Genomic DNA, 24,071 nt, shown 5'->3' on the forward strand with positions numbered 1-24,071 from the left:
CATTTATTTCATAGATGGCTCCAAGAATCTTTAAGATATAACAAATGGCACAAACCTTTACAACAGGAAGGAGTGCGTTGTGACAACTACAATATGTGCTGAGATATTTAAGTAAGAAAGATCAAAGTTTTGATTTAAGGTCGTTGTACTCATTAATCATGGTGCTGGAGAGTGGGGACTGTACTCTGTGCAAGTGACAATAATGACCCTGTAACGTAATTTGTGTACGCAGCCCCTAGGAATCTGCTCTTGCTGGACAAAGCCGGACATTGAGATCTCTGTAAATGCAAAAAGATGACAAAGGAGACACTGCCTCACAATCACAGCAGAGCAAATCATTCCTGACCTCTCCCCCCTCCATTTTGGAGCAAGATGGCAGTCCATGTGGCCCTTCATACCTAGTCTGTCCAGTGGCCGTTGATTTGTCTAAGACGAGACTTACCTGTCTTGACGGCTCCCATTTCTTCCCTTCAAAGCAAACCAAAGACTGCTCTGATTGAAAAGAGAGCTGAAGTGACGACCCACCATACGAAACCAGTGTTGAAGCAGCCCTTTTGCTTTTTTTTTTCTTTTTATTTTATTTAGCAAAATGGTAAAATAAATAAATACAAATTGATCAAATGCTCCTAAATTCCACTTGTCTTTACGTTCTCTAAAGAAATTGCTAAACACTGCATACAAATAACTTAAAAATCACAAGAGGCTCAAATACAGTGGAGAGGTAAAGAAAGTCTGCAGCTCACTAGCAACATTGGGCAAAAAAAATAGGATCTGTAACAAAAGAAAGTGGAAAATTAGACACTCTTCAAATCAATAGAAACACTTTTGTACAAGGAATTCTGTAGCCTCACTGTGGTGTAGGGGCACGAAGACCCTCAGCTGGGCATGGCCTGGTTCAAATAGAAAAAGTTGGGGTTTAAAGGTGGCACTGAAGGATTCGGGCCTGGAACCCAATGCAGGCATGAGGGGAAGGGAAGTGGCATACAACTGGGACGTGACCCCCCATTATGATCATAATGGGTCAAACATCAGTAATGCAGCCTCTCCAACTTCTGTGCATAACACCAATGGACCATGCATATGTAAAGCTGACCCTCTATATGAAACCAAAAAGCCCATACTAGCAACTCCTCTCCAGTCTCATATTAGGTAGTGCCCCCCTGAACGTTGGCACCCCCCCCATAAATGTAGAGGACTCCCAAATGCCCCCAATCCAATTTGTTACTTGGCTCCTGTGCTCAACTCCCCCCACCCCAAAGTTCAGAGGGAGCACCATGTCTTGACGTTTTAACTGAAGACTTGGATGCTTTTGCTCACATATGGTCTTCTAAAAACTAAAGATGCATAGCTTGCTGTCTTGTGATGGAGTGAGCAGTGCAGGATGGAAGTCCAAACTTGCCTGTGTCCCCTCATCCAAATAAAGATGCATAGATAGCAAAATGTAACTTCACCCTGGCACAAAGGATCTGCAGCCTCTTGGAGCCCAGCAGTGGGTGCACCGCACAGAGCCCATAGAGGCTGGACTGGCACGAGGAGAGTGTACAGGCCAGCCTAATAAGGGACTAATGACAACTAGGCGTCTGTGTGGCACTGAACAACTTCAAAATGGCATGGCATTGTACTTAATGGGATGTAGTGCTGAATGTTTATGACTCCTGCCCAGCCTAAATGACAGGTACAACACTAGCTGTTTTGGAATAGTCGACCATCTTAATTGAAAAATAAAAGTTAGGGTGCTGAAGTCGAGCAAAAGAAATGTAAAGCCACACATATGCCTTAGGTTGCCTATTCTGACCTTTACATTGGTTTCAGTTTGATCAGTTTAGTGGCCAAGGCTTGGACACCAATAGCCATTGGGGGTAAAGCTGCAGTTCTGCAGACTGCCCTGCTTGTAATAGCAGCAGAAACGATGGCGTCCCTTGAAGACCACACATCCTTCTGCAGACAAGGGAGAAAAAACTGACACATGGACTACCACTTGGAGACAATGGACACTGAGCCAGCCTGCACTACAACCCCTAGAGATGCACATGCCTATATGCCTATCAGAACAGCACACCCTTAGCCAAAATACTGAAGTAGCCCTTAATGACCATAGATGTACAAGACCCGTGGGTAGTGGCCATTCCAATCATATTTCACTGGAAGCTGTAAACAGACCGGTGTAGAGGTGCATTTCTGGATTACACAAGATGGCAAAATTAAACCCCATTCCCTGGTACCTCAGCCAACGTAATAAAGAATGCAAGATATGTTATGTGGTAGTGCTTCAGAAGCTGCCTGACCAAGCAACCCCAACCCCACGGTTACCAACTGAGCAAAACTGGGCAGGCAACAAATTGATCTGGAATTGTAAAGTTGGAAATACTGGCCTTACTGTTAACAGTGACCAGCTAAATCTTGTAAGGCACTGCTAAGAGCGAGTAGGGACACCACCCAGGTTTGTCAGTAAAGCTACCCCCCCACCACCACCTCTTAAAGTGACCAGAATTGATTTGCCACCTTCATGCCTGGCGCTTCAGAAGCTACCCTCTGTGAAAGTTCCAAAGTGTATTTAATGCCCACTTCCCCTCTTGCTGCTTCTCTCCATGAAGGATTTGAATTTGCAGTGTTTTTTTTTCTGTTTTTATGTAAAAGAACGTGTCCCTGCTGTATTGGTACAGAGCAGCATTTGGCAGTTCACAATCAGACAGCCTTAAGTCCATTTTGTCCAACCTCTCCAGCTCTGATAGGATTTGATAGAAACAGGAAACAGAAAAGCACTTTGTTCCATTTTCCTTAAACATTTTTTTTTTTAACACAAGGAAGACCTGAATATTTTTCCTATTTAAAATAAATACTCCTCAGAAATAAATCTTTTCAAGACACACATTTTGCAGTTGGTGCCTGAAATGCTCATTCACAACTGAGGACTGCCTCTTATTTAAAATTAGTCACTGTGTAGGCCCCTAATGATGCAAGCTGCACTGCCCTTCCTGGCAAAGGGCCGAAGACAAACCTCGGTGATGTCCTGCAGGGACATTGAACTGCCCCGGCCTTGCAGGATCTTGACACGTTGAGTCGGGATGTCCTCCCCTGTAGCTCCACTGTAGCAGTGGCATTCCAGACTAGTTGTACTTTTGTGAAATACTGTGTTCTCAAAGTGCCATCCTCTCTGCACTGTTCTCCTGGTTCCCATGGCAAGTAACAGTCTTTGGATTTGGAACATGATGAGCGAGTCCCCGAGTCAGGGTGATCTCCCTTGCAGTCCTGACAACCTCTGGAGGCACACACTGGCGTGATGTGTTTTAATATGGCATGACGCTAGTACAAAAGCTCTTGTGCCCTCCCCCCCCACACCCCAAAGCTGGCACTCTGGATGTGATTCTACCAAACAACACAGTACACAACAACACAAAAATATATATATATATATATATGTATATATATTGATTGGCAACTTGGGCACCGCCAGGTGCATGTGGGTGATCATCCTCCGGTCCAGTGGTCCTGCAATCTGTTATTTGATGTCACCAGAACTATTGCAGTTCACTGTCGTAGGCTGACAAGGCTCTGAGGTTTTGTTGTTGTTGTTGTTGACACAATCTGTGCCATTTGCAATCCCTTCCAACTCAAGCTCGTCAGATCTTACTGAGGTCAATGCCCTGTATAAGGCGAATCAATCGTTTGACCTTCTCTAAAGAGGTCTGCATCTCCTTTTGTCTTGCCAGGATTGTGTTCTTTGTCTCCATACATTTCTAGAGATGGACAACAAGAAGCAGTTGGTTACTTTTGAGCAAACGAGATACAGGGCCCCCTCAAATGTAAAGCTAATGCTCACCGTTATCGAGCTGCTCAGCTGTTTGACTCTCTGCTCCAGCTGCTCCCTCTCCTGCTTCAGGTCTGTACTCCACTTTATTAGCTTCTGTTTCTCTTCTTCTTTAGCTAAACATAAACACAAAGAATGAGGCAAAAATGGAAAAGAGATGTGCATTTAGAGGTCTGGAGAAATGGGCTGCTAGAATGCACATACCTGCTTTATAGGCAATGTAAGAGTGCACAATAGCAAGCGTCCAGGCCATGGAATTGCTTCTTCTTTTTTCAGAATCTGGAGATCAGCACAACAGATTTTTACTTACAGTCTGAAAGAAACAGCTAGTTACATCTGCCAGTCTAATGGGGCAACCTGTCAACTTCAAGGCTGTCATATACCCGTATGGACTTTATACAGTTTAAGTACTTTGAGCATGGGAAAGTAAAGTGTAATGTTATTATGAGTTTGACACTAATTGCCTGAATGACAGCAGAAAAAGGTTTACCCTGGAGCAATCTAAAACACACACATACCTGATCCTGACACTTAGGACAGATCCACATGCCCTTTGGGATGGTCTTCAGTGGTGGTTCCAGACAGTCTAGATGGTACACACGTGAACAAGTGTCACACATTAGCAGCTGACCACTTCTCCTACAAACGCTGCAGAAATCCTCATGGATGTCTCCCTGCTGGAAAAAAAAACGGGCACAGTCAATGTCCACTTCATGACAGTAGCATATACATTCAGTTGTCTCCTCTTCCTCAAACTGGGATTGGTAGACAATGAGGTGCCTTGTCACCACTACATGTGCGTCACATTTGTTCTGGTCGCACTCTAGGACTGTTATGCTTACTAAGGGGACTACTGCCTTAGATTCACGTATGTCACTCCCCGCAAAGAAGGAGACTTCAACAACAACGTATCCTGTGCAAAAGCAGCTTATGCTCTCGTCTCTCCTGTAATTGAATGGTCTCCCTTGACATCATTTTTTTTTAGTAATAAAGATACTTTTGGGTGGGGGCGGAGTGCTATATTCTGTGTTTTGAATTGGCTTTAGATCATATTATTATAATTACATTTTTCTGATTGGGTTGTGGTTTTTCTATTATATTTTATTTTCTAAATAAAAAAAGAAATGACTGCCACTTCTAATTATTCAGTAACAAGAAATATGACACAGCTCTGAGTAAGCAGGCATTCACAAAAAGCTACACGCATTTTTCAGAGTTTAGCAGGAATGCTGAATCACTGGTTATTTTTGTATCCAGTAATAATCCTGTAACTAGGAAAAGAGAAGCCCAGTTAATCAATGCACTTCAATAGCCTACCCAGAATCATGGCAGCACTTGACACCTGCAGACAATGCTGCCCTCAGAACAGTTTTTGACTCTACTGGACTAAGTAGACATTTTCAAGGGCCTGTCCAGCGGTTATGAGGAAGAGGAGGTTAGGAGCGTGCACTGCCACACACGCCACATGACAAACCACCTCAGGATCCCAAATTAGGACCCAAGTGCAGCCGTGCATCAGGCGACATATCAGTACCACACTGGTCTAAAATCCATGACGCTTAGCTTTCGGTTTAACAGCCAGACAGACAGGCAGGAAGGCAAGCTTACAGACACAGCAGGCTTGTAATGCAACTCTGAGTACGCGTCTCCCCGTGTATCTGGAACCTGGGGTGGCACATGGGTGAATTATACAGCAACGGTCTACATTGCCTAGTCTGGAGTTTCTTAACAAAGAGGACTCAACGTGGTGAACTAGCAAGAATAAGAACATACCTTAGACAAGGGATCTTCATTGGCTGGCATGGAATTAAAAAGGGGGGAAAAAAAAGGAAAAATTAAAATTAACAACCTTCTAGAATTCTTCCTCTATGTGATGAATAAGACAGGCTTATAGTGCCTCCACTCAACTTCATCACTTTTGGGGGTCATCTCATTCACAAAACAATAAGCTTCATCAATTATTAACATTTCAGTTAAAGATCTGGTATTAAAAAGTAAATCATGCTGTACTATCTCTTTTGACATTCAATTGAAACCAGTTTATACAAAAACTCATTTTCTAAGGTAATCTGTGGATATTTCTATAGCGTCGACAAATTTTAGGAACATAAACAAGCACAGATTTACTCTTATATTAACATATACAAATTCACAACCCAAACAAACACTCATATGTCTACAGTTATGGTAATCTCAGTTTTAGCTTGCTGAATGACTGGCTAATCTGAACTGTCTGTGTTGTTTTTTAATGCTTATGAACACAATATGCACTCAAATGCTACCATCTGTCCAGCTTTATGCTTTGCAAAATATAGAAAATTCATCATTTTTGTTAAATCAGAAATAATGCACACACATTTCATATGGTGTTAGTGTTTTACCCCAAACAAGGACGCTCAAAACTGAGTAATCCAGGAAAAAAAATTTATGAATAATTTTAATTTTTTGAATTGCATTAAGCATACAATCCCATTGTTTCGGCAAGTATAAAAGATCTCAGGTCTATACAAATGTTTTTACAATTTAATTTTGTCAAATGGACTCTGTGTTTACTATGTAGGCAGCAATGACGTTCCTCACTGTTCAGTACGTCACTGTGCTCTGTCTATTTAATAAGCATAGCACCCATGTAAAGAACCTTCTTATGACATAACCTTTCATATAAAATGTTTTATTCACTTATTAGTGGTAGGGTGTTGTACCGTGTTAGTCACTATGGACACAATGAGAAGTCAAACAAAATGACATTTATTGGCTAACTGAACAGTTCACAATATGCAAGATTTCAAGGCATCTCGGGTCTCTTCTTCGGACAGGTTGTAACACTTCTAAAGAAGAGGCCTGAGTTGCCTTGAAATCTTACATATCATAAACTGTTGCTTGACTTCTCATTATGCACTTATTGTTACTGTTGTTAAATTGGTTGGTCTTCTTTTTATATATTTTACACAGTCTTGCTTTTTGTTTTCAGTGTTATGCTGCATCAGTCTGTGAGAAACTATTTCTTGGCCTCTACCAGGAGAAACGCTGAGAGTTTTTTGTTTCCACAGATTTCTAGCAAAAGGGTGGTAAAGTTCCTATTTAAACAAAACACTGGTTTATTACACAAAGTGTTACCACACTCTGCCACTTGAAAACCCCACAACTGCTGGACCACAGATACACTAAAGCATGCACCTTAAACGCTGACCTGCTTAACCCTAGGACTTTTGAACTGCAGTACTCCATAATATTTTACCTCTAAACATGTGCATGCTTTGACAGCACCTGAAGAAGACCTTTTGGGTTGGAGCACCAAAAGCACCTCTGCTAGTAGTACAAAGAAAGAATAAATGAGCATTCCTACCATTGTGTCTGCATGAATTCTGCCAAATTCCAGTGAGGTTTCCTCACACAGCAGAGCCTGACGTGGACTGTACACTCAATGATCGATTAATAACATTATACATTTCTGCTGTGGTTAGTTTTTGTTGTTTTGTTTTTCATTGTGGCCATGAGGGTGGCAGTGTAAGTGTAACAACCCTTCTACAGTACATTTCTGAACAGTGAAATGGGCCCATTTGTGGTCAACACTGCAACTTCATTGATTCATCTGCCCCAGTTCTAAATCTGACCTTGGGTGTTATCCATACAGAATCTGCACAAACTCCCTGTGTCTCCATGGGTTTTCTTCCAGCATTCTCAAAAATATGTGTATTAGGTTAACTAGTGATTTCATATTTGCCCCAAAATAGCAGGATTGTGGGTTTGTGTGCTATTGGTTCCAGAAATCAGCCCTACATTGCTGCAAGTAGGCTTCAGCACCCTGAGACCATGAATTGGATTAAGAAGGATGGAGAATGTTACATAAGTTACATTTTCACGACGGGGAGTAACACAGAGTTGAAAATTATCCGTAGCCAAAAAATGCTGGGGTTTTTCTGACGGCATACTAGAAATGGAGTGATGTAAGAGAGAGATTTTTCTTGTCAGATGTCTGACTAAACACACAAATGTAAGACCAAGTCAAAAGTGCATGGGACATTACTGTGACCTATTTTAGAATGCCACATTCAGCCTGCCCAGGTATTTGCCATGGCACATTGCTGCTGTTTAAGGTTTTGCTGCTTCCTGGACACTAAAAGGGATTGAGCAGGTTTTGAAAATGTTGTTTCAAATTCATGTCTGCAGATACTGACCTCTCTTCCTTGTCCCAGGATGCACTGGGGTGTTCAGGTAAGTGACAGCACTCTTCTTTCGCTGTGAACCAAAAAAGGAAAATATGTGTTTTGGTGTATGCTACTCTGCTCACACAAAGCTAGTCCACTTGAATCGCTCATAATGCCAGAACTAAATCCATTGCGTCCTACTTCACTGTATGCTCGTATAAAAGACATACGGTGGAAGTTTCATCATTTCGTTGCATTATTGTAGAAGCGAGTTTTAACTTAATTTAACATTCACACAGACCACACACTGGACTGCATCACCACAGAATAAATGAAAGTCTTTTCACTGAGCAACCCCCAACCATTTTTCATGCCATACACTTCAAATCGGCCTAATGTAGGAATGCTAATAAACTCAACCTACTGGATAAATTACTTGTTAACTGACAGCTTTATAAACTGAGCTCAATTTTTTTTTTTTTTTTCTGTTCTTTATTTCGTCTTATACGATTTCTCGTATTAGAAATTTGTTAGTTTTCGCATACCCCTTGGGGTTAGAGCGCAGGGTCAGCCATTGTACAGCGCCCCTGGAGCAATTATAGGTTAAGGGTCTTGCTCAAGGGCCCAGTAGAGTAGGATCTCTTTTGGCTAGTGACGGGATTCGAACCAGCAACCTTTAGGATACCAGCGCAGATCCTTAGCCTCAGAGCCACCACTCCGAAAATAAACACAAATGCAGTAGATTGTCATTTAATCGTTATGCAAATAAAATTGTTCACTTGACATTCTTATATTCTGATCTGATGAAGAGTTACACAGGAGGTCCCATCCACCAAAAAAGGCAGCTAGCCTCACACAGATTACAAAAGCACAATACTTCTAAGTACTTACTACACAACCATGTTTTAAAAAGCAAGCTTTACTGCCGCACATTATAAATAAAGCCTCTGTCCCAGTGATACTTAATGTTTACTCTGTAAATACTATTCAGTTTTATAAAATTATCTTCAAATGTAATGCAAAGCAAAACTTTACAGAGTATCATTGCTGACATCTGGGGGCTCTCAACTCTTGAGTGTTACAAAATTTGGCCACACCCTACAACTAGATAGGGGTACCTGACCTAATGGCTACTGAGAGTACAAGTGCCATCTGTCTCGCTCAAAGATCAGAAACAGTGTCAAGCCACTTAAAATTGAAAAAAGCCACGGATTGACTCTTTCATGGTGAGCTTTTAAGGCTTAGAGTTGGCCTCTGTAAAACTAAATGCTTCAGCCATGCTAGATACTTATCTTCTACTGTATAAATAGTCATACATTCACATTTTCATTACCTCTGGCTCAAACACTGCCCCACTGTACACTGGATTGGCCGTTGTTCTCCTCTTCCGCTCTTGTCTCCGACTTTGAATTTCTGTTGAATGGGGAAAAGAAGAATAAATAGACTGACATAACACGTCTGGAGGGTTGCTGTTCATCTGTCTCATTTGTCAGGTGGACCTACCTTCTAAATGGTCATGCGTCACCAGGCCTAAAGACACCATAAAGGCAAGTTTCTAGAAGAGAGGAAAAACAAAAGAAACTCAGTCACTTTAAAATAGGGATGTCATAAGAACCATTATTTCTGTAATAACTGGACGCCAAAGTTCTGAAAACATAACAGTACCAGCTTTTCTGCAGGATCAGTTGTACAGAGAAAGTCGGTACTGGAAGTTGACAAATTACAATAATAAATAATAAAATGTGGTGATGATACAGAACTGCATATCAAGGAAAGAATTTCAGCACGTGAGCACAGGAATCCAAAAAAAAAAAAAACCACACACAGGTGCATGTTATGTTATTGCCACTTTTATACCATTTTGGAATTAGAACAGAAATGGATGTGTGTGCTTTGAGAGTGACATAATGTTATTGATCAAATGAGATGTAATCATTTAACTTGTGCTAAATAGTCTCCTACAGAGTGAACAAAGGCTTTGCATTCATTCTCTAATGGTAATCAGGACTTTTAGACATGTGCATTAGTCCAAGCATCCGTCCCCTTTTTAATGAGCTTATACAGTTTAGGGTCACACTGGGGGTCTCGGATACCTCACATACATCTTCAGTTATGCATAAAGGACCCTGGGATGTGGGAGGACTGCTAATGCAAACAACAGCTGTAACAAGAAAACACTGAGACAAAATTCAAACAAAGTGGCTATCTGGTATGTCTGCATCGACATTGACACGAGTCGCTCCAAGTTTTAATACCAAAATAAAATTTATTTTGTGTTTCAATGCTTCAAAGGTCATGGGCTCATCATCCTATTAATATGACATAAACTGAGTTAACAGACACAACATCACTGAAACACACAGTTCATAGGACAAGGAAAACAGTATACTGTTTTCTGTACAGCATGCTAAATACAAACCTAAAAAAACTGAATTTGTATCATTCATTTGGCTTTCAAATGCAATCTAATGTTCTGAAGTATAACCTGTAAGTAAAAGCACACTTCACACAGGTGAATGCTACACTGAAGAATGTAATGCTGTGTCAACAGGTTGAATTTTTGTGTACAGGTAATGACAGCCCAAGAAATTTTCTAATTCTGGATTTGTGCAAAGACATAAGATATAACAAAATGTGATCACTCGTGTAAGAAACCATGAAAACATCAAAACACAGACTGTCTTACAGGAGTTCTGAAATAAAGGATTAATGTAAAACTGACATGACTGATTCCACACAGGAAGCTTTAAAGTTTTGACCAATGTTATTTATATATAAAGAAAAAACAAAGAGGGCCATATTTGCAATTAAAACAATACGAGTTTCTGATATTAGAAAATTGAATTAATTTGACTAATCCATTAACTATTACTCCTTAATATTTTTTAACCAGGTAATGATTCAAATATAAATCTTACAATAGGAAATATTGCATTCCTAACCTGACTGATTCATTGACAGGCCAGATTTGAAAAGCTTGTTGTTAGAAAAACGGCTTTTAAGAGTTTGTTGAAATGGTGTCACACACAAACCAGGGGTTGGTGCTGCGGGCTAACGACCTCACTGCTCCTTCCACTGCAGTACAGAAGTCTGACAGCCACTCCATCACTGACGTCACTTCCGTCTTCCTCCATCCTGAATCTGCCCATTCCTGCCAAGTCACCACATAACCCAGAACTGGCAATGTTGGCTTCAGTTCTGTTTTGAACGCTTGTCTAAAAAAAGACACATTCGCAAACTGCTGCGTCTTTTTTATTTTGCATTTTCTATTTCTCTAATTAGATGGTTCCCAACTCTTTTAACATTTATTGTGTCGCCTCTTTACAACGGAAATATCCACAATTATTTGGAATTCGATAATTCAACAGTACATGTATAATAATGTTTGAATTGTTACATTTAGTGTGGATTTTAAGCAGTATTTTTGTGTTACTGGAAAGAAAATGTTAGATAATAAATGTAGAATGTGAACATGCAAAGACAAAGAACTAGTTCATGATATGTATACTATTCTTCATAAACCCAAGGCTGAAATCCCTCCAAGATTATAACCCCCCACCCCCCCTTTGTTGTTACACTGGTGGGATCCCCATCTTTGCCACATATTAAAAAAATAAGCCTTCCATTATATTTTGATATTTATGAATATCAATACTCGTTTACTAAAATGATTGTTGGGTAACAAACATTTATATACCAGTACTTACAGATATACCCTTATTTTAAAGTTGTGAATACTTATTTATATAGTTTATATTTTTCACTTCAATAAATGGACGCACTTTAATAAAAAGTCACTGAATGGGATTTCTGTTTTTGCTGTGATATCAAAAGATATCGAGTAGCGTAAAATTTCACTGGTATTGATATCAAATACAAATATTATGGTATTGTGACATTCCTATTCTAAAGAAGTATGAATTTGCTGTCTCTTATTTGCAAATGCATCACCATTGTTCACATAAAACCTGCCTGTGTACACCCTAACATAGGACGAGGCTGATTTAAGACTTGTTGATGAAAGAGGATGGAAATTATACAAAATTATTTAAGGTTCTGCCAGAAAAACAATCTGAAATTGTCATAGTACTATACCTGCGGGTTCTCTTCTCGTTTTGGCTTTGGAGTTGGAGATGAAGAGACACTCTGTGGAGCCTTATCTTCTGTTCCCTCCTGAGCTTTAACATTCTGTAAATAAAAGTGCATTTTGAAATAAGTTCATAATATAAATCTCACTTTCTTGAGATCTAAATCTTCACAGTACCTGTCTATGGGTGTTTAAGAACGAGATTCTATACCTAGGACCAACAGGATCACTTACACCTTCCCTAAGTAATGAAATCACCATTAAACTTGGCAACTACATGACATAAGAGCGTGGGACTTACCTTTTGCTTCCGTTGTGGTCTTGCTGACCTGCAATGTCTGTGGTCCTGCAAGTCGTGTTCCAGGGGAGGTGATGACGATGCCTGTCAGCTGGGCAGTACCACAAGGCTGTCCATTCACAATACGCACTTGGTGAATGGGGCCCGTAGCTGAAGGTAGGGACGTGGTGGTCAATTTTGTGGTGAGCATCACTGGCCTCTGGAGAAGCTGGGGAGCAGCTAACATAGGTGGAGGGGCAGGAGCAATAGGTACATTGTTGGGGGTTACAGGCTTTGGCCGCACCTAGGAAGCAAAATATTTGACATGATGCATATATTGCCCATGGTGGCAGTTTTCAAAAATTACCTGCATTGTGATTCCATTAAAAAAAAAAATAACACCAAAATATTCTGCATAACTACATAAAAATTTGTTTTTTTATAATGTGTGGCTTTTAAAAACTACTAGAAACAAACGTGGCACTCTGATTTTCCAGTCTTGTGCCAGTATGACTCTGGTCAGTCAAAAGTAAGGAATATTTCTAATAGTCCAGGTTTCATTTTTTTTATTTAACATGTACCTAGCATTAACAATGAGAACAGTCTGAATGTAAGAATAAGATTATAATTGAAGCTGTATATCATACATGAGCAAAATGTTACTAACAAAAAAGAAAAAGAAAAGTTAATGTCACTGGTCAGCCAAACCTCTATTATTTTTTTCCTTCTTTTAATTAAAAGAGAACAATGAATTTAGAAAATAGGCCATGACAGACCTGTGGAAGGAAGTTGGGCCGTGGCGTCAAACGAGGTGGAGTGAACTGAGGAACTTTTATTGGCTGAGGAGTTGCTGATGCCTGAACCTATAGAAAAGACCACATTTAGTTGGTGCTGACAGAGACAGTCTGAACAGTTCAGATAAAGTCAAGCCCCTAGCTGGTCTCCCCCCCTCCTTGCTCACCAGAGCCATAGCACTTTTTGCCACTATTCGGACAGCCTCTGCCCCTGGGCTAGCCAGTTTGCTGGATGTCTGAAGGTTCATTGGCGTCGTTTGTGAATCCAGATTGAGGGGAGCCTTTTGTGTGTTGCCAACACCTGTGACCATGGCTACAGTTGGTCTCTGTGCTACCACAGAGACTGGTATTGAAGGGGTAGCAGGTTTTAGCACCAGAGGTAGAGTTTTTGCAGCAACAACTGGAGACACTGTCAGAGTCTTCTGGATGCAAAAAAAAAAAAAAGGAAAGGGAAATAAAGAAACAGATAAACAAAAAACTGAAAGACAGAAATTGTTCAACTTAAAGAAACAACACAGGGCTAAAATGTTCCTGACAGATTCAAGTTTTCACTTTGAGTTATGTCTTTGATATTCCTGCTACATAAAACATTTTTGCCAGTCAGGGAATAGTGAGCTAGTATGGCAAAAAAAGGGCAGTACTTTGAGTCCATTGGGATAAACTAAGAAGCCAAATGCTGACGTGGAGAAGAAGAAATGTACCTGCGGTGATGGCAGTGACTGTGTAAGTTGTATTGAGGATGGAGCAGAGGGGTTTTCCTCAGATGTTGGCAGGCTTTTGCACTTTCACTTTACTCTCAGAAATTAGTTGTGATTGTAACTTTATTTCTGGCTGCTCTTGCTTCATTAAGTCCTTTCGAAGCTGCTCCACAACTTTTTTCTGCAAGAAAAGAAGATTTAGTTAGAAGTCTCCCTTGCAGGATGCATTCCAAGTAATACATTCCTGACGCATATGCTTTCTCTTACCTTATCACTGTCACCAAGTGGAAGTCAAACATCCAAAGTCATGTGGTGCACACTTGGGTATGTATACTTGGTGATGTCCAGCAGATAATGAAAACAGAATGTGAGCACCTACACACTCAGGAAATCTGTGTTTCCGTATAAAAACAATTGTGAATGCAGTGTGTGTTTAAAGTGTGTGCTGGGATGACTTCGAAGCTGAGATGCATTGGCAGCTTTGTACAGAATGGGTTACTTTTGCTTTAATCACTCTTGAACATATTTCTTCTAGTTATATTAAATGCTATGCACCATTACCTATTTCATCCATACATTCTGACCTGTTCTCTTTGAGCCACATTAACATACTTACTGAATGACATTCAGCAACAAACGTCATATCTACTCCTTCCTTAAAATTGCTACTCCCTTACCTCTATGGCTATAGTGCTCCAAATGTCACATACCTGTTTTTCACTTAGTGCTGTGATCTTTGCCTGCAGTTCATGCAGCTGCTTTTTCAATCTGCATTCTGTTATAAAAAAAAATAAGAGTGAGGGGCTAGATCAGTCAGAGGACATCTTGCAGTTCTTTTTAATAATAGATGAAACCAGTTACAAGAAAGTGACCAAGATCTTCAAAGATTAGCAACTTGGAGACTAAAACTAAAACTGTCACTTCAAGCCCTACTAGTGAAACTGAAAGCAACCTGACATGTCAGGTACAATGCATACAGTACCTGAAGCGGATTATAGCAAATAGTCAACTCTGCAGTCTTGACCAAACAGAGCACCACTGCTTTTTTTTTTTTTTTGCTAGCGGTTGTCCTACAAAATAGCTTTTCAAGTTGCTTCTGTTTTTATTCCACCATTGTCATCCAATACCTATACCAGATCTCCAGAGGGCCACAAAGGCCATGTTTTGAAGCAACAATATCCTCCATATTGCCTACATAAATGTGCAGCACCTCAAATAGAAGACAAATCTGTCTTTTTTTTCTTTTTATTTTTAAAAGAACAATTGAAGTTTGAGCAGTTTTGATGACAACAGGCCATTCAGCCCAGCCTTGTCAATTATATTCATCTAATTTCTTCAAAATGACCTAAAGTCCTATGGTCTGCCATAACTACTTAGTAGCTTACTCCATGTGTCTATGGCTGGTGTGTGTGATGAAAAGATTTTTAACCAGTATGTGAAAATCAGCCCTAAACAAGTTTGAATCTGGCTCCTCAAGTTCTCATTGAAGAATTTACTTTAAATGACAGCTAAGATTCATGATACTAATCACCTTCATAATTTTAAATGTTTCAATCATGTCACCTTTTAGTTTCCCATTTGTTCCATTAAACTAAAAAGGTCAGCTCCTTCAATTATTCCTCATACCCCTCATGTCACAATCCTACAATGAGCCTAGTCGCTCTCCTCTGGAGGTTTATCTAGCACTGCTAAGTGTTTTTTATAATATGGAAACCAAAATCTGCCCACAGCACTCCAGGTGAGGCCTCACAAGTATGTTATACAGACCAAGTAAAGCCTTCCTTAACTTATACTCCAGATGTCATGCTATAAAACATCTATTAGCTTTCTTAATTGCTTCTATACACTATATGAGCTGTAAAGAGTCTACTTGGACTCCTAGGTTCTTCTAGTAAGGTGTAAATTCACATTTTAAACTTTCCATTGTGTATTTGAATCAAACATTTTTTTTTATTTCTTACATGTAATACTTTGCATTTACTTACATTCAATTTCATCTGCAATAAATCTGCCAAAGCCTATATGCTGCCTAGGGCTCTCGGCAGCAATCTGCTGTTTCTATTTTATCCACCATTCTATCTAGTTTGTATTTTCTGCAAACTTAAATCATTTTGTTAATTATATTCATATTCAGATCATTTATGTACAACCCCAATTCCAATGAAGTTGGGACGTTGTGTAAAACGTAAATAAAAACAGAATACAGTGGAACCTCGGTTTGCGAGTAACTTGGTTTACGAGTGTTTTGCAAGACGAGCAAAAATTTTTAATAAATTTTCACTTGATAAACGAGCAAGGTCTTGCAGTACGAGTAGTTTGTCTGCTGAGCGTCATGTGATCACAACTGAGCTGATGGTTCTCTCTCTCTCACTGTGGGATTGTGGGCAATCGTCTCCTATTCGTTGTCTGAGTTGGCGTGCCTCACTCATATAGTCAACGAGCGTATAGTGTTTACTACAGCATTAGCATTGTGACTGTGTGTGCGCGCATGTGTGTGTGCGTGCTGTGACGTGCGAGTCCCCGTCTTGCACCCTAAAACACGAAGCTGAGTCTCAGTACTTTAGCAACACAAGCTTTATTCAGCTTGAAACAGCAACAGCGCGGTTATTTATACACAGACACAGCAGTCAGGCAGGGCCCTGCACATTTATAATGTTCCTTGTTCCTTGTAATCACCCATTGACGGCAGGCGCTTATAGCATGTCCGCGATCTTTTTGGATTCGCTTTTACGGAGAACTGCTACAGCACTGGGAGACTGTGATTGCTTTGGGACGCTCTTCCGCGTGTCGTCCCGTTGGGTGCAATCCCACAAGAGTTTAGAAACTCACTCACACCAGCCATGATTCTTTTCAAAGGTAAAGTGCAAGATAATTTGTTTTATGTATTTTTACTTTATATTTTGTATTAATCACTTTTATATGAATAGTTTTGGGTTGTGGAACAAATCATCTGAGCTTCCATTATTTCTTATAGGGAAATTCACTTTGATATACGAGTGCTTTGGACTACGAGCACGTTTCCGGAACGAATTATGCTCGTAAACCGAGGTTCCACTGTACAATGATTTGCAAATCCTTTTCAGCCTATATTCAATTGAATACACTACAAAGACTAGATATCAAATGTTCAAACTGATAAAACTTTATTGTTGTTTGCAAATCTTCACTCATTTTGAATTTGATGTCTGCAACACGTTCCAAAAAAGCTGGGACAGGGGCATGTTTACCACTGTGTTATATCACCTTTCTTTTTAACAACACTCAATAAGCGTTTTGGGAACTGAGGACACTAATTGTTGAAGCTGTGTAGGTGGAATTCTTTCCCATTCTTGGTTGATGTACAACTTCAGTTGCTCAACGGTCCGGGGTCTCGGTTGTCGTATTTTGCGCTTCATAATGCGCCACACATTTTCAATGGGAGACAGGTCTGGACTGCAGGAAGGCCAGTCTAGTACCCGCACTCTTTTACTACGAAGCCACGCTGTTGTAACACATGCAGAATGTGGCTTCGCATTGTCCTGCTGAAATAAGCAGGGATGTCCCTGAAAAAGACGTTGCTTGGATGGCAGCATATGTTGCTCCAAAACCTGTACGTACCTTTCAGCATTAATGGTGCCTTCACAGATGTGCAGTTACCCATGCCATGGGCACTAACACACCCCCATGCCATCACAGATGCTGGCTTTTGAACTTTGTGCTGATACATTCCGGATGGTCCTTTTCCTCTTTGGCCCAGAGGACACAACATCCATAATTTCCAAAAACAATCTGAAATGTGGACTCGTCAGACCACAGCACATTTTTCCATTTTGCGTCAGTCCATCTCAGATGAGGCTCGGGACCAGAGAAGCCGGCGGCGTTTCTGGGTGTTGTTGATACATGGCTTTCACTTTCCTTGGTAGAGTTTTAACTTGCACTTGTAGATGTAGCGACGAACTGTGTTAACTGACAATGGTTTTCTGAAGTATTCCTGAGCCCACGTGATAATATCCTTTACAGAATGATGTCGGTTTTTAATGCAGTGCCGCCTGAGGGATTGAAGGTCATGGGCATCCAGTGTTGGTATTCGGCCTTGCCGCTTACATGCAGAGATTTCTCCTGATTCTCCGAATCTTTTTGATGATATTATGGACAGCAGATGATGAAATCCCTAGATTCCTTGCAATTGTACGTTGAGAAACGTTGTTCTTAAACTGCTGGACTATTTGCCCACGCAGTTGTTCACATATTGGTGAACCTTGCCCATCCTTGCTTGTGAACGACTGAGCCTTTTGGGGATGCTCCTTTTATACCCAATCATGATAAACACCTGTCCACCTGTGGAATGTTCAAAACAGGTGTTTTTTTGAACATTCCTCAACTTTCCCAGTCTTTTGCTGCCCCTGTCCCAGCTTTTTTGGAACATGTTGCAGGCATCAAATTCAAAATGAGTGAAGATTTGCAAAACAACAATAAAGTTTATCAGTTTGAACATTCGATATCTTGTCTTCGTAGTGTATTCAATTGAATATAGGTTGAAAAGGATTTGCAAATCATTGTATTGTTTTTATTTACATTTTACACAAAGTCCCAACTTCATTGGAATTGGGGTTGTACATTAAAAGATGTAGAAGCTCCAGCACTTGAAACTGAGGGACACCACTGTCAACATCATGTAATTCTGAAAACATTCCTCTCACCGTAACCCTTTGCTTCTGGTGTTAAAACCAATTTGGGATACATCTGCACTTCATGACCTGAACTCCCGCTTGTTTAGTTTGATTCCTAGCCCCTCATGTGAGACCTCACGAAAGATTTTTGATAAGAAAAATAATGCCATATGCCCTTCTTCCTCATAGAATATTAGCATATTAGTGAAACATGATCTCCCAGGACTAAATCAATGCTGACAACTCACTTACACACAGTTTTATATAATGGGCTAACATTTGCTAGTTTTCACATTTTAAGAGTTCACCTCATTCTCTGTGATTTTGTCAAAATACATGTTAATTATTTATATACAGTATGATGTACTCACTAACCTCTTTAGGCATACTAGGAGAAATACTATCTGGTCCTGGTGATTTGTTTGATTTCAGCCTTTTTACTTGAAGCAGCACTTCTCTAGCTAGAATTTCCAATGTACTAAGAATCTCCTCGCTAGTCCTTGTAACTGCTAGGAGGAGACATGTCAACTTCACATGTCAAAACTTAAGGAAAATGCTAATTTAGAGCACATTTCTAATCTTTCAGAAAATGGGAAGATATTTCAGTGACTTTACTGGTATCTTGCTGTTGTAACAAAAAAAAGATGACGTGAAAGAAACGTTTAGGGAGCAGAAAACTGTTGTACTTTACACAAAAAATATTAAAAGTATGTTTTACATCAGAAATAAGAAATGTCACATAAGTGATAAACATGTAATCAAAGCTAATTCAATATGTTATTTTGTTAATGTTCAGTTTTTCACTGTTCGTTGTGCTTCACATATCTGTATATGGGTATCATCTTTTATGCTTAATTACTTCTTGCATCAAACCCTTTCTTCTAATAATTGACTTTTTCCCAACAAAACACTGAAACTGTACTGCTGATGCATTTGCAGAGCAAACAAGCAGACTCTAATTGTCCTCCTCTCCCTGAACTCTTCTTGAAGATGGCTTTATACCAACTTAAGTACAAATCTGTTTTACTGGAAGGGCATCCAATTCAGGGATAAAATAATTTGCTATCCTTGGCAAAGAAATTCATGTTTTCAATGCCATCATATCCCCTTGTGGTAAAGCACAGTTAGAAAACCACATAAGGAGTGGCACAGCCCCTCTGTATTATTTAATTACCCATGATTAATATGCCTCCAGGTATTCTTAATTCTAAATACTGTTCACTTATTTGTAGTTACTTAGAAAATGAGAAACATGGTAATTTGTAAGCATGCCCTGCACAAAACAAACAAATCAAAATATACATTTTTCTATATTTCACTACAGGAAATCCTATTAGAAAATAGGAAATATTAGTATTAAGCCAGACCTCACTAAAATATAATAAATGGAAAAATCTATTGAGGGTATTATTGGCTTATGTTTAGTTATTTTCAATCTTATTGTAAGGTGATAGTAATGATGCTATGTACCAGAAAATATAAAATAACAGGTCTTCATCTAAATAAACAATGAACAATCATATGCAGTATTTCCTTTTTAGCAAAACATTGTTAATCTTTGATTTTATTAAAAATTCTTTATATATAACACACAAGTCCTAAGAGAAATAAAGAAAGCAACGCCTGCACCACTTTATGATGCTGCAGAGAATGACCACCGAGATGATTACAAGACAAAACTGATCAGAAGTGTCCAGCACATTGTGCATTGGACCCAACTACAAAGTGTGATTTTGAAGTTTCCAAAAAGTGTCAAATGACCTAAACATCAATGGAAGGAGGGCAGTGCGTTGGGTTGGGAGGAGGAGCTCTTGTAATCTTGAAGAATGTTTTGTAGCAGTCACAAGAAATTATAAGCAGGCGAGTTTGTCAGCTGCTACCACCTCACATGCTTGGCTTTATTAGTACAGCCAAAAGCGTCAACTCTTCCATCCACTTCTCTTATACACAAACATCAAAAAAGAAAAAAAAATGTTCTTGGTATCCTAAGATGCATCGAAAAAGAAACAAGTTAAATATTAAGCCAACCATTTTTGAGTGTGCTTTTTCATGTAAAACCTAATTTTATCAGTAAGTGATATATTGAGAAGTTGAAAAGTTGTCGACTATCAACATCACACAAACAAGACAACTGACATGGCAAAGAAGTGAATTCTTAAAATCGGAAGAAAATGAATAAATAGAACAAAAGAAGACTTTTGGGGTTAAAAGTATAACAAGGGTTTAAGGACCAATCAATTTTCTATATTTTCTAGTCTTATGCAGAGTAGTTGGGCACTACCAGTCAATGTCCTAAATATCATACAAAACTGAAATGAGAGAAAAATTCCGCCAACTAATTAAAAAGACTGATCTGACCCGGATTAATAAATCATTTAACAAAAAGAAGCAACATTCACAACAGTGCTCAAAGAACAAGTTTAACAGTCACTGTATCAGAGCGGAAACAGAACTGAAAACTTTGTAAAAATTGTCTTACCTTGGGAAAAAAAATATTCAAGAAAAATCAATGTCTTTAGTTTATTTTTGGGGTAATGCTAAACTACTATAGTATTCTGTTGCCAATGTATTTTCATTCTACTTAACACAACATTATCAGCTCTTCCAAATAATATGTTGTATGGACCTTAGTGACTGGTTCATTTGGTTGGGTGGAGGGGAAATTACCTTTTGTCCTCATTTGCTGGTCATCAGGATAACACAGGCATGTTTAAAATCATATATGAATAACCAATAAGCAGATCGGACAGGATCCAGCTGACAAGTTCCTCATAAATCTATTAGCTCCAATTAATATGGCTCTGCTGGTCAAAAAATCCTCTACATCTTCAAACTATTCTGGTCATAATTATATATTTCAGCACTGAGTCCGGTAGTCTTCGGAAAACCACTCCTGCTGTGGACTGATTCACATTCAGCAGTGCAATACCAGTGGCACTTGTGTTTCTGATTTTGAAAATTGTCTCGAATTTATATTTCATTAAATAAAATTCTGGATAAAATTCTGGATTTGTAAACAGAGGAATAAAATAGCACCTTCTACTGTACCTTGCCAGTACTTGTAAACTCATCTTTGTGTGGGGCTTTAATCATGACTTAACAGCTTCAGAATGGACATTTCTCATTACATCTACTGTTAGCAGTGTGACAACTGATATGATACATGAATTCCCGGAAGGAGGAAAAAAAAAATATCCAGAAATTATGTAACAGAAAAGTACCAACCCCTCTCCACCCATTGAGATTTCTCGAGATATTTCTCAGAAAAAAACAAGCAATTATGAAATGTGGTACAACCATTTCTGTAACAGAGCTCTAAATATGAAAAAAATGCATATGGAAAAATCATGACAGATACTGTATATCAAACTAGATGGTAGCAGATGGTCAAGATTTAATACTTTTAAAATGAATATTCTGTGAACACTTTCCGGATGCACTGTATAATAATTAAAAAAAAAATGTTAAAAAATACAGTATATCTGTCAGGTTTAGATGACTGAGGGATCGTAATTTACTCTTTCTATACTTGCAATATGAGAAGTGTCATCATAGGAGATGTGCAAGATGAAATCTACTTTAGTGTAATTTTCCTTGTAACAGATTAATACTATCTCATACCCTCTGGACTACCAGGATTTTACTTTCCTTTCTTTGGCTCTTATTTTTCAAAATTTGCGACACACATGGCCACTAAAAGAGGCAACAACATGCTTCTGTGGAAGAAAAATGACAATTCTAAAGGGTGTAAGAAGAGCTTTGATGTTATCCAACAATGCACGGCATCATTATACTCATAGGTTTGGTTAGTAGCTTTGTGTCAGTCGTTGACATTTATATTTAACAGAATAAAGGTGCTGCACAGTCATGAAACAGTAATGAAGAAAAAGATAATGTGAACACAGTCCCCTCTCTTTCAATGATATTTTAACACAGAAGTGCTCATTCAGTTCTTTCTTCTAAACAATCAAGCAATGACAGATCAGACTACTTACCTGAGGGTCCTGCTTCATCTGTGCAACCAGTTTCTGTAAATAAAAAGGAAATTCATTACATATATGTATGTGATTAATATAGTAAGACAAATAATTTAAACTTTACTTTTGTATTGGCTGGTGAGCAAAATATATGCTGCATATCGCTCCATAATGAACAAATCCATTTAACAGCCCATATTACATTTAATCAGCATTTCATGGAATGATTTCTGTCTCAATATATAGGCACAGAAATTGCATTCTGATTTAGTCAACATGGTTCTATTACTTTTTATACTTGGATTACATGAAAGTTTGCAGGAGGAGGAGGAGGAGATGAGGTTAGGAGCACGCACTGATAGGTTGGAGGGCCTGCATGCAGGGATGGATGCTGATTAATGTCATACCCAGGAAGAAGCAATTACAGATTAAGGGCCTTGCTCAAGGTTAGAAAATAATTATTTCAGGTTTCACATTTTGAACATATATTTGAAAATCTGATTCAGCCTACAGAATGCCTAAATTACACAATAGATTAAGAGATCCAGAAATATTATTACGATAAAAGATATTTATACACTTCTAGCTGTATTACCCAGCTTCTCCTGGGAAATTTTCTAAGTTAATGGGCCTCAGTTATTGTGTATCAGAAGTACTATGTAAATAATTACTTTTCTGTATACAATATTTTTTTAAACCAGGGGCTAATAGTTCATTTGAGCTGTTTACTGTTGAACATGTTACATACAGTCCTAGGTGATGTTGGTGGGAAAGAGATTGCAGCAGAACTTAGTAGTGAAATAAAGGTGATTTAAAGTTGATTCATTCCAGATAAACACTCCTAAAAATAGACTCTCCATTAGCATCAAAGCCTAAAATTAGTACTGCCTCAGTATAAAGAGGATATGAATATGTACAAACAATAAACAAAAGTTATTAATTACTTTTACTCACTTGAAAACACCATCTTGATCTCTTCTTATCACATTCTGAGAATCAGCATCTCCAACAGTTACAGAAAAAAAAATTGTGCTTCATGTTCAGTCATTGCTTGGCTCAAATGGGTTAATTTGCAGTGTTTTATATTTTTGCTTTTTGTATATTCTCTCTTTTTATTTTAAACTTTAAAAAAACATGATAATTGGTTGATTAGTATTGCGAACTTAATGGTGTTTTGCAAGTGGACAACAGTGTTGGCTTATTCAAAAATGCAAGGCTATGCACTGGTAACAATATGCAGCGCAATCAGTATATCTCAAATGAGTTGTCACATCTGACACAACCCCACTTCGCCAAAGTGATCTACAACGCTGCACAATATTTTTTCCCTGTTTCTCTTTTTTTGGCTCATTTCAGTAAGGGGACCTTCGCCCCCAGTTCTCCTAGTTGTGCTCAATTCACAAAGGGGGAAAATTGCCCACCTACTCAAATGCTGTCTATGGGTCATCAATGAACTTAAAAACGTAAAACTGGGTCCCAACACCACAAAAGGTTGAGAAATACATCCACTAGTCCAATGACCATGTGCTTTACATATACCACTCCAGCCAATTCTTGGCATTGCACATAGTGATGTTAGGCTTGCAAGAAGCGGCATCCGGATAAGTTGCCCCTCACATTTCACCCCAGCACA

General features: G+C 39.0%; 1 protein-coding gene across 1 annotated transcript in view; it reads right to left on the reverse strand.

Moving 5' to 3' along the window:
- Positions 1-540: 540 nt before the first annotated feature.
- The window catches only part of phf21aa (PHD finger protein 21Aa), an 81,882-nt gene continuing 58,351 nt past the window's right edge, over positions 541-24,071 (reverse strand). Inside the window, 17 exon segments of the mRNA XM_051922510.1 lie at positions 541-3,737; positions 3,821-3,924; positions 4,013-4,051; positions 4,054-4,087; positions 4,327-4,485; positions 5,582-5,604; positions 7,987-8,047; positions 9,290-9,369; positions 9,460-9,511; positions 12,052-12,145; positions 12,347-12,624; positions 13,097-13,183; positions 13,282-13,536; positions 13,877-13,993; positions 14,523-14,580; positions 14,823-14,830; positions 22,457-22,489. Coding sequence (XP_051778470.1) covers positions 3,621-3,737; positions 3,821-3,924; positions 4,013-4,051; positions 4,054-4,087; positions 4,327-4,485; positions 5,582-5,604; positions 7,987-8,047; positions 9,290-9,369; positions 9,460-9,511; positions 12,052-12,145; positions 12,347-12,624; positions 13,097-13,183; positions 13,282-13,536; positions 13,877-13,993; positions 14,523-14,580; positions 14,823-14,830; positions 22,457-22,489 — 1,599 coding nt within the window. The 3' untranslated portion in view covers positions 541-3,620.

This window comes from Erpetoichthys calabaricus, chromosome 2, assembly GCF_900747795.2.
Source record: "Erpetoichthys calabaricus chromosome 2, fErpCal1.3, whole genome shotgun sequence".
In the NCBI taxonomy this organism is placed as follows: Eukaryota; Metazoa; Chordata; class Cladistia; order Polypteriformes; family Polypteridae; genus Erpetoichthys; species Erpetoichthys calabaricus.